General features: G+C 44.3%; 1 protein-coding gene across 8 annotated transcripts in view; it reads left to right on the top strand.

The window, feature by feature from the left end:
- The window catches only part of LOC105195834 (homeobox protein homothorax), a 387,950-nt gene that overhangs the window by 24,987 nt on the left and 350,881 nt on the right, over positions 1-12,082 (top strand). The window contains exons 1-2 of one of the 8 annotated variants that reach the window (XM_039448646.1): positions 28-2,387; positions 11,818-12,077. In XM_039448646.1, coding sequence (XP_039304580.1) covers positions 2,373-2,387; positions 11,818-12,077 — 275 coding nt within the window. In that variant the 5' untranslated portion in view covers positions 28-2,372. Of the gene's footprint in view, positions 1-27; positions 2,388-11,817; positions 12,078-12,082 lie in introns of those variants that run through there. The other 7 variants (XM_026135893.2, XM_039448645.1, XM_026135894.2 and 4 more) reach the window with 7 other exon arrangements.

Genomic DNA, 12,082 nt, shown 5'->3' with positions numbered 1-12,082 from the left:
GAGGCACGCGCGCGCTCTCTCTCGGCAGCCCGGGGTTCCGTCGGCGCGCGATAGGGGCGGGCTCAGGCGGACGCATTGGCCGCTCTCGATGGGCGTGTCGGCGCGTCTCCCACTCCGTCGCGTAGCGCGGCGCTGATTGACAGTTGGCGAACGACTGCGGACGGCGCAGGATCTAAAACCGCGCTAGGCGCTGCTCTCCACGCTCGCTCGCGCTCGCTCGCTCCGCTCTTCTCTACACCCGGTTGCTTTTTCGTGGGGAAACCTGAAACACGCATATCCCCGTGTGGCTGCCTTCGACCGCGCGTATAACACCCTACACGAACCTACCACCTTCTGTCCGGCGGAGTTACGAGAGTGCCACACGCAGTAGTAGTCACGGTCAGGGAGGAGGGTCGCCCGTCGCCGCCGCCGCCGTCGCCGCCGTCGCATCATCGCCGCCGTCGTCGTCGCCGTCGTCGTCGTCGTCGTCGCCGCCGTCGTCGTCGTCGTCTCGCGGTCGACAGCTCTCTCGCTCGTTCGCCCGCCCGCCTGCCCGCCCGTCCGCCCGCCCGCCCGCGCGCGCGATCTCCTCTCTCGACTCGCCGCGCGTAACCATCCTGTGTGGTGTGCTTGTTACATCGCGTCTACCGGCCGCGCGCGAATAGTAAACGCCGCGCAACGCGTCGCGTCGCATCGCATCGCATCGCATCGCATCTCGCGTTCGTCACCGCTGTCGTCGTCGTCGTCGTCGTCGTCGTTCGTTTCGACGCGGTTTCCGTAGTAACGTCGTCGTCGTCGTCGTCGCGGCCGCCGAGTGCGTGCACCAGCGACAACCTCGACCACCGGGAGACAACTGTCGCCGGCTGTGTGTGTATGGTCGTGACAACGCCGCCGTCGTCGCCGCATCACCTTGTGCATCACGCGCGTCTTTGCTCGCTCGCTCTCCGATCTTGCCGTAAACTTGCACACAACGTGCAAACAGCCGCGCGCGTGCGAGGTGCGAGCGTTGCACGACTCCGACGGGATCTCACCGACTGTGCGTCGCGCGACGGTGAATAGTGCTCGCGTAGCGTCGTGGCGCCCGTCGTCGTCGTCGTCGGGCGTCTCGTCATTGTGGAACTGGAGAATGTAACGTGTTGAGTGACATGATCGGTGACATGATAGGTTGTGTGCTAAACGGTGAATAGAAATAAAGAAGCGGGGACGTGAAATCGCGAATGTGAAGAGAACAGGAAGAAAGTGGACAGAGTGAGAGTGGACTTGGAGCGAGAAAACTCCACGCGGCGGCGTCGTCATCGCCGTCATCGTCTCCTCGATGCGGCTGGGATCTTAGGCCGCGACTTCGCGCGCGCGAACGCGCTTTTCACATGATATTTCGCCGTGTCGATATCGCGCGCGGAAGTTGAGAATCACCATCGTCGGCATCCACGTGTCCGCGCGCAACCCACAGGCTGCATTCAGGCCGCATGTCGCGGCATTGAACGCGCAGAGAAGAGCTGCCCCGAACCGCACCCGCTCCCTCCGCCGCAACGATGATGAGGAAGCACGTGTACTCGGCTTCAGCCGTTGTCCTAGTCGTCGCGCAAGTTGTGCCGCAAACGATATCCACCGTCGCTGCCGAACTGTGCTGACGCCGGTCCGTGCGACAGTTTTATTTGACCGTCGGCTGCCGAGTCGTCGTCGTCGTCGTCGTTGTCGTCGTCGTTCTCGTCGTCGTCGTCGTCGTCGTCGTCGCCGTCGTCGTCGTCGTCGCCGTCGTCGTCGTCGTCGTCGTCGTCGTCGTCGTCGTCGTCGTCGTCGTCGTCGTCGTCGTCGTCGTCGTCGTCGTCGTCGTCGTCGTCGTCGTCCTTGTGTGTGCGTGTATAGGTGAATCTTTGAAAATACAGAGGACACGACAACAAAAGGCAAAGGCTCCAACGGCGAGAAGGAATTTACCGAGAGAGGGATCAGCGGAGCGGAACCAGAGGAGCAGTAACAGCAGCAGTAGCAGAAGGAGCAACAGCAGCAGCAGCAGGCCGACGGAACGTGATTGTCGAACGAATCCGTTGCCGACGGGTAGCGTCGGTTCGCGCGAGTGAAAGAAGAAAAGAGATTCGTCTCTCGCAGCATCCCGTCGGCCGCCGACGGCTGTGAACGGAGTTCAATATTCGACGTGTCGTCGTCGTCGTCTCCGTTTCCGTCGGACACGCACCACGACCTTATCTCTGCCCGTCGCCGCGTGAAAGCCAGCAGCGTCACGCAGCGCGTCCGAGCATCGAGCTTAGCGCGCTATAACAGAGTGTGCCGAGAAAGTGTAGTGAAGTGGTGTCGAGGCTCGCTTGCTTATATTGTGGGAAAATACAGCCGCTACGGTGGCTCAGCACGCAGAGTTCCCCGGCGCGGCCAGGGCGTTCATGGCGCAGCCAAGGGTATGTGCTTACACATTTGTATACGTAAACTTTTTCTCGAAAAATCGAAAGAGAATCTCTCTTTCGTCGTTAGCGCGACGGATCGTTAGATTAGGAATCCCCTTCTGCGGGAACGAAGACGATCGAGACTCTTCGTTCCTTCCTTCCTTCCTTCCTTCCTTATTGCGGAGCGTTTCAAAAGTGTCCTAAATGAAAATGCCATTGTAGGGAAAGCTTGTACTTTTTCCAAATCTCGCGTTTTCAAATGATGATTGGGAGGAAAAGGATTATCGTTACGCGAAAGTGATTGATCGTTCGCCACTTGTAAACGATTGAATTCTCTCGTGTGGGGATCTTGCCACATGCACGTTTTACTCCAATTTTTCAATGCTTTCGTTTGCCGAGACGGTGCGACATCCGAGGCAGCAAGTTTCGTCTTAGACGCGTGCGAATTTCAATCGAGTATCGTCGCCGTGTCGAAAGGGAATTTACATGTCGGCCGCCTCGGCGCTTTGTAACGCCGCTTACAACGCGTTGCAGCGGCCGAAGAAAGAGAAACGACAGTCGCACAAAGGGACCGCCGCACTGACCGCCTTCGGGCTTGCCGAGAGCGAGCTTCTTATTCACGCGCGAAATTCGGGCGATTTGCGCGCGCGCTCGTGTCACCGTTGGATTCGCGAAAGGGATGCGAAAGAACGAGAGAGAGAGAGAGAGAGAGAGAGAGAGAGAGAGAGAGAGAGAATCTGCCGATGAATCGCGCGGCACAAGTCTCGCGGGCTCGTTTCGTGTTTACGTGTCGATTACACACTTCGTAATCGGACGACTTTGACCGCGGCGTAATTACGACCGATTATCATAGCACAACACCGAGGAGTAAATTTCCTCTGGCCTCGATTGCGAGTCGCGACGACGCCTCACGCGTCGGTTCGCCGCTGCTGACTTCCATGACTGAAAACAGTCTCGTTCGTGTGGGATCCAACGAGAGGATCCGAATAGGGATCGTCTGTTGAATATTTACGCCGAGAGACCGTTTCGGAACTCTCGCCGCGCGAAGAATCCTCACTGATTTCAGGCACGCTCTCGCGCGCGCTATCTATCTACGACTTGAGTATTCACTTAAAGATCGCATATTGTTTCCGAATATTGTCTTTAATCGTGTTTCACACGCGCACACGGATTTATATGCGTGCTTTAAACGCGCGCTTGGAAAGCGTTTGGTTAGATTTTAGAAGCAGCGACGCGAAGCTTTGTAATTTTCATTCACTCAGATTGCGACGGCAAATACGTATGAACGTTACGAACGTTTAATTAAAACAAGCAGCAAGTTAACATTCCGTTGTTGTTCTCAATGATGAAAGGCATCGCCACTCCGAAACACATTTCCATTCACCGTGTCTCGTAAACATTTCTAACGTGTCAAAAGTTAGGCGCATTATTTCTTCATTATTCTCTACTAGCGTGATAAATAATTGCAACGTTATTCCGGTAATAGATAGTTGTCTATGATAATTCAATTAGCACCATTGAAATTCCCTTTTTACTTTTTTTAATTTCAACGCTAGTCACACGAACATAATGAATTACATTTCAACAAATCTCAAGTGCGCTATATCGCTGTGGTATAATACGATATAGTCTAATAATAATGCGAATTATTCATTTTTGGATTATGAAAGTAATGTTCCTTTATTTTGATTGCAATCTATTTCAGTTGTATCTGTATTATTTTTATTTTTTTTATAATTATTCTAGCGTCGACGATTTCACAGCCATCTAAATTTTTAATTAAAATCCATTGCGTCACGGAAACCGCAAAATTTAGTATATCTCTTTTCGAAGAATTAATCAAGCTTGCGTCACTTGCGGTTTCTCGTTCACGCGACGGTCAAGTGCGACGAATTGTGGAACAATAGCCTCGTTACACTCCTTTATATTCTCTTATGTGAAATCTGTCAAAAAATCGTACGCATACGTTTCCATGTGCTATTTACGTGTTTCATGTACATCGAATGCAGAAAAATGTTGTCTACGTATTTTACATCTCTTAATACATAGAATACTAATATACGTAATTAACAATTTTTTTTTACTTATTTTATTTACTATTTTTTGCGTTGATCCGTCGATTGTTATACTTGATGACCGCAGTGAGATACGTTTCTGGCCGTCGGATGTATGTAACATGTTTCTTTCTCAATGTGTATTTTTTATTTCGTACTCTTAAATATTTTAAATCCAATTATTGTAATACTGACATAACATACGAAAGAAGTTTTATTTTTTTGCTTTTGACATATTTGTGTGTTTATACATATATATCGTGACATATTGGTAGAATTTTTTTCGTCCTACACGTACACATACCGAGCAAGTAGAAAATGACATTTTCTAAGTAAATTGTTGCAAATCAAGATATCCGATTTCTACGAAGAGCAACATTAATATTTATGCCTTTTTAAAAATGTTTTTACGATAGAATTGATACATTGTAGATAAATGTTTGAAATATGTGATCTATTCTAAAAAGTGATATTTTTTTTTTAGTTGTGCCTAAAGTTGTTTTGCTGATGCGAGATACTCGGCCTATTCGAACATTTTTCTCGTTTTATGCTAATACGAAATGCTTGGTGAACTCGTTTCGATTCGAAGCGAAAGAGTTGCGGATTAAATTCGATCGCATTGACACTTCTCGATCATTCAATGTGCGGTGCTAAACAGGCCATACTGATTCCGATAACTGAATCCATGCAAAAGCAGCGCGTCTCGTACGCTGATAACTGCTCGCATGTTTACACGCTTCATGCGTGTGGTATTGTGTTGCGATTCGTACGCAATTTTTTTTGTCTTCAGCTAATTTCCAACTTTTAAAGATATGTATCGATAAAATCCTTCTTTTTTTTGCATGCTATTTTCATGTCGTTGCTTCGTAGTCCTGCTAATATATAAAGGAGAATTAAAATTGGTATAATTTTAGATTTCTCAATTTTTTTTACGCAAAATACATTTTTTCGCTATAAATACGCAAAAGACGCGTATCTTACGTCAATTTTCATATTGATTCCGTAGCCAAGGGTATAGTTCGTTAATGCAGTTTTAAGGTGTTAATTGTATTTTGTCGTGAAAACAGTTCCGAGTAGCCCGGATATAATGAGTATTGACAATTTCGTGCAAATAATATGTTTGCGTCTGGTACCGGCGTCTCAATCGGCAGTCAGGTCGTGCAGAGCGATCCAGGGCGCGCTTTTTACCGCTCAATTCCGTTTTATCCCGCCGTTCGCGGTCCCGGTTGCGCTTACAAAATTGCCGAAACGTGCGTGCGTGTCTGCTTCGATGGATCGCAAACCTCTTTTGCGTGCAACGCGGAGAATTCTTCACGAGATAGATCGAAGAAAGCGATGTCTACGCGGCAAAGGTCCTTGACAGGTGAATTTTTTTCAGCGACTTCACGTTTCGTCGGAAGTTGCGAAACATTGACGAATTATGATAAGTACTGTCGGAAGAATAACAGAGAGTATCTGAAAATTTTTATCCGCTTGCAAATGATGACAGGTATCGGGAATTTTTATGTTCGCAGATACGATAAGTATCAAATTTATTCGATATTATTCGATATTGGCAATTTTTATTGATTTTTAATTTTATTTGTTTCGTACTCTTCTATACATATGGATTATTTTAAAGATTTGAGAAATGTTGTGACAGCGTCATTTACAAATTCTAAATTTTTAGGAACAAACATTGGTATTATTGTTTTGTTTTTATTTCTATTTATTGCTTTTAAATCTGTCATTTATTTTTACATGTCTCCGTATTATTTTGTATTTATTATGTTTTGAATTTCTTTGAGTCCTTCTCGTATTTTTGTTAGCGATCGGTAGTGAGCAACAGTCGCGACAGTTACGCAGTAGCTAGGAGTTAAGTGAACGAGAAATGTGTCGATCGTTTCGCATGAACGGTGCGTATATTTCGGTGAAGAAATTCGTGTAATGTGACAGTGCGTTTTGGAATTAAAAATTCTGACCGCGAGAATGGCGAAACGGCTCTTCGCCGCTGATGACGACGGCGACGACGACGAGGACCCGATTTTTCGTCGTCCGTCGGCGCTGTACCGCCGCCGAATGAGCCGTGATTATGTATTTATGGGCAGCCATCAATCACTTTCGCTCTCCCGATTGCGGATATCGGCCTTTAGCCTACGGATTAAAGTCGTATCGATTTCTCGCCGTTCCCCATTGGTCGTGCGCGCCGCGTCGCCGCCGTTTTTTCCTTTTTTCGTCTGGACAGTCGTTAGGCATATTCATGCGCGAGATAAATGGGCCTAACTCGGCTCGGTGCCCATTATTTAGAGCCGCTCGATACGAGCCTAATTCTGTTTTCCGAAAATATGTCTATAGTCGGTGCGACTGTTCAAATGCAATCGTAAACCTCTTGTCAAACTACTCTCAAATGCACGAAATAGCTTTACCTATATCTCTCACGTCTAATACTTTCGGAATATAATATTCTCTTACAAAAAATCAAAAGATCTACATGTAGATGTTTAAATTGAACAACTTGCAAAAAGGGAATAACAAGCGCTTTAATATATTTTTAAACACTGCAAAAAGAAGAGTTTGTTATAATATTAAGTAGACAATATAATTGTCATTATTGTGTCAAGAAAACGTTTTGTCTTACGTAGCGTAACCACGTAAGGGTTAACTGAAAGTTTTGCACTGCTGCGATTTATATCGTTGAATTTTCTATGCTAACGTAATGAGAAAAGAGGGGAGAGAGAGAGAGAGAGAGAGAGAGAGAGAGAGAAAGGAGCGATACGAAAGATAGCAAGGCGCGGGCTTACGAGAATTCTATGTGATTTTTTACCAAGTGCTGGAGATAATTGAATTTCTAAGGAAACTAATTACCGCCATGTGTGGTAATTATACTTTATGTATCGCGTAATCGTATGCAGTAGAGAAAAGAAAATGTTAAATGGACGTTAAATGTTAAACGAAATCGAATCCAAAATAGAAAGAGCTTAGACCGAGATGGAAAAACATCGTTAATAGACGAAAGTATATTACAGTGTTTTTTTAAACGTTGATATTAATTATACAAATGAGATGTGCAAAAAATATTTCTATTTTTTGTCTCTTTTCGTTTTTATTTAAATATTAGCGATATTTTTCTTTTTCTCTTTTTCTTTCTCTTTCTCCGCGATATTAATAGCAAAAGCTTTCTTAAAACAGTTTAGTATTAGTAATCGGTACACATCAGCTAAAATTTTATTATAAATTGTAAATCGTCATTTGGCGCGTTAAATAATAATCAATCTATCTCGATTATATTTGACGCCAGGCGGTCCTCCCCCTTGGTGAACGAGTTTTATTTTCATGCCGACACTAAATGTCAAATGAAAATTTCGACGTAAAAGTTGTTTCAAAATAAAACATTATGGCTGACGTGAAGAGCTCGCGAATATACTTGCCGATTTCGAGGTGAGTTTGCTCCGCCGTCAAACGTAATCTAGAGTCTCGCCTTTCTCTGTACGAAATCTTGATGAATTTCCATTTTCTCTCATTGGATTAAAAAGTAATTCAGATGTAGAGATAGCACTCTTAATAAAAGTAGTATTATGTGAAAAAAATATTTGGCAAAGTTGTGTCTTTTTTTCGAAAGTGATAATACTAGGACAAATTTTATTTTTAATTTTTTCACAAGCAAAATTTTTCGCATCGCTTTTCTCTCGTGAGAGATTAATGGCTGGATAAGACGTCTTTGATATTTCTTCGTTACGATTTTGAAATTGATTTCAACGGAAACCTAAGCGAAGTGTTAGGGAAAGAGCAGAAGAAACGAAGAGAAGTGTAAAAGAGAAAGAGAGGGAGAAACGAAGGACTAATGTTGTCGGATTATTGGTGTTTACCTCGTCGGCTCGCAAAATTCGCCGACGGCGGCACCTTCATCACTCGGTAATTTTCTGAATTCTCGCGGTGATCCGTTGGCTCGCGATGTATTCTGCCGATTTATATTTTCACCCAGAGATAATCGCGCGCAACACACACAAGTATTGCGGAGCAGACGAATACGCCATGTCTTGTCCTTCTTTCCTCCTCCTCCTCCTCCTTCCTCTGCGTTTTTTTCGCAATTTATACTGAGATGCTTAAGCACTCGCCTTGACCTATCTACTTATAAATGGCGGTCATTTGTCAGGCTTTACTAAATTTCCCTCAGTTCTCCGGCCTGCCGAGCCAGTTACAGCTGCGCGAAACCGAAGCGGCTCTGGCGCTGTTTACGCAAAAACGTCATTTCCATACGTCGGAATTCTCGCATCTTGCATTAATCCCCATGACAGGACAAATTCGTGTATTAACCTTAGGATGCATTATTGAATTTTTGCCCGAGACGAACGTTATGTGCGCAACATAATTCAGCACTTAAGTAGTCATATAAATTTTCATGCAACGTGACGTTCGTTAGAGAGACTCAATTTCACGGCAATATAATATTAATAATGCTCGAAGGAATTAACTTGATTGAATTTATTTAACAAGAGAAGGGCGAAATAATTTGCTGGAGTATGAGACTAATGGTTCACTAAAAACTCTGCTTGTCGCTTCCTCACACCGTTTCCGGAAATATCCTTTTCACGTCAAGCCGGTCCATCGCTCGTACGTCTCGGTGACAGCTCGACATCGTCGCGACGTCGCGCTGTAACTTCTTCTCCGTTTCGGCACAAATTAACGCCGTCTGCAAATAGCGATTGTATTGTATATGGCGCGAGTACGAGCTCGTTCTCTCGAACCGACTTTGTCGCGAATCTTCTCGGAGACGCCGCGACGTTGACGAGGACGACGACAACGAGACGACGACGACGAGCATGACGACGAGCTTCATCGTCGGTAGACGTTCATTGCGAGTCTTCCATGATCGCGTCTCGAGACGCAACCTCACCCTACTTTCTACTACCCTTTAAGATATTCCGCTCGCCCGTCGACTGATATCTTCATACTGCCATGACGCTGAATTATTGTCTACGGCCTTTTTACTTCTCTCCAGCTCGGAGAAATTCACATTCTAGACGCGACACGTTCGCACGCTACCATGCAGACAAGAATTATTTTTACGTCGTTTTTCGCGGATAAGTGTAATTTGCGTATCTATATGAATAGAGAGACCGCCAAGTGGAAATATTTATGGTATCTGAAAAATAATTATTGTGTCAATATTGCAAGAAGTAATATTATTTTTGCAATATTATTTAAAAAAATGTATTTATCTCGAGAAAATAATGTTCTTGTAGTTTATTTATCATATCTTAAATTATTGATAAAAATAAGACAAAACGTTTAGTTTTTTTCGTCAAAGTATTTGTGATGCGCCAAACTTATACCTTCAATTTGAATTAAATCGGAAATTAAGATTTCAACTGTATTAAGTTGAAAAGCCGTCCGTAAAAAGTGAGAGACATATCGAGTTTCATGGTAAATTCAGAGTTGCATGGTAAATACGAGGAACGATGAAGATATCGGCCATATTAATTCAGTACTTTGTTCGGTTCTTCGCGACGCCTTATCACCACACTTTCGCGATACGAAAACGAGGACGAGTTGCGCGCAGCTGGAAAGGACGAATTTTAACCAACGCGCCATACTCGCATACTGCTCCAAAGTGGATCGTTCGAGTGACTTTAACGTGCGTGTCGGATTAATTCAAGCGCAATAGCAAGCGATTTGATTCGCATCGTGCATAATTTTCGCAATTTTATCGCCATTTTAATATTCACTTATCAGAGCAAAATAAATCAAATTTGGAGGCGAGAGAGTGTGTGTGAGAGAGAGGGAGAGAGAGAGAGAGAGAGAGAGAGAGAGAGAGATTGAGATTGAGATTAGAACAGTTATAATCGCATTTATTTTCGGATTACATCGTTATACTTTTATTCTCTGCTTAAGCAGATTTTCGTTGATAACTTTCATGTCCATCTCAGGAGAGAATTGCGACAAAGGTGAATTAAATTAAGCAGAACGCGGATTACAGATTATTTTCGATTTGCATTCCCATTTGCATTATAGCTTCGTAACAGACAATTGCATTCTTCCGGATTGCTTCGAACACATATTCTCACTTGCCGCGGTTGGTAATCGCGAATTCCCGCCGTTTCTTGTTTTCGCGACGAAATTACGCTGCATTCCGAGCTCAACGCTAGAATTAAGCAATTAACGATAATAATCGGCTTGCTTTCATTCCCGCGCAGACTGGCGTGACAAGCCGCGGGCTTGGAGGACTCGGAAAAATCATTGCTTCCGTTCTCGATCGAGCGATCAACCGATCGCGGTCAATTGAAGCGAGAGTCTGCAGTTTTCTATCTACCCCTCCTTTCTTCCTTTCTCCCCTCCTTTCCTCCCTCCGTGTCCTGTCGATACGCTACACGTTCAAATTTGTCTCACAATTAGCGCACTTTTGTTTGTCATCCATCAGCTTTGCATCGGCGCGAGAACTTTATTGCTGGAAATCACGAGGCCTTGCCCTTTTTTTGCGGTATTCTAGAAGGTCGGTGCGGCTAGGCGTAATTGAAATACGCGGTTATTTATTACTGGTCGTACGGTGGTACGTAATTAATTGTTTCTCCCGCGGCGATTAAATCTTATCTTTTTCCTCGACAGTGATAGTGTAACGAAGAAAAAAGTGACAATCGTGATTCCACGGAAAAGTTCTAACAAGTATTTGTGTCTTTTGAATATAGAATGATTACAAGAGTTAGAAGCATTTTCTTTCAACAATAAGACAATCTGCTATTATTTCATGAGCCAAATTTCATTACGTTTGAAAATATCTAGTAAATTAAAAGTTTTTAAATGAAAGACAAGAATCAAATTTAATTATTTATTATTTAAGAACTTTTGAAATTATAGGTTTCAAATATGAGAATTTTTATTTTTTAAATTTAATTGCGTTGCAGTTGCACATATCGCAATATCATACAGTTTTCTTAGAAGCGTCAGCTGATAGTTGTCTTATGAACTTGAAGTTGCAAAGTTACGATTGTTAAAAGTTTAAAAAAAGTTTAAAAAAAGTTGTGACATTCTAGCAGTCACCTTTTGAACGTTCTCCATCCACGTGTGCGCTTCGAGTCCTTGCGTCAATCGTTATAAACGCGCGATTCTAAATTTACGAGCCAACGCCAGAATAGACAGAGTCTATATTTAAATAGGAAAGAAACTCGAGGATTACGATATTAGGAAGAAGATAATTACAAGGAACATATTTAAATTTAAAGATTGATTAGTTTTTTTGTATAGTGTTTTCATTTCTCTAATCCTATATACCAAATATTTAATCAAAAACGCACGTGTACGAAATTATTGGCAAATTATTATTAATGTCCTTGAATATATAAAAAATAATTAATAATTATAGGAATAATAATAAATTTCAAGTGATTTTGACAATTTTGTAATTTTTCCAATTGCAGTATGATGATGGCGGGCTGCACGGGGGTTACCTCGAGGGCGGTGGTGGTGGTGGAGGCGCAGGGCTATACGATCCACATGGTAGTGCCCGTGGTGTTCCCGGTCTCCATCATAGCCCACACCTGGGAGGAATGGGCCCGGCCCACCCCCAATATCCACCGCCTCCTCCTCAGCCGCCACAACACGTTCTCGCGGCGGCAGCTGCGGCCGCGGCCTCCGCGGTGCCCGATGTCCACAAACGTGACAAGGACGCCATATACGGGTGAG

The sequence above is a fragment of the Solenopsis invicta genome, chromosome 4 (genome assembly GCF_016802725.1).
Source record: "Solenopsis invicta isolate M01_SB chromosome 4, UNIL_Sinv_3.0, whole genome shotgun sequence".
Taxonomy (NCBI): Eukaryota; Metazoa; Arthropoda; class Insecta; order Hymenoptera; family Formicidae; genus Solenopsis; species Solenopsis invicta.
Note: the sequence above shows the minus strand (reverse complement) of the source record. Positions and strands in the feature narration are given on the sequence as shown.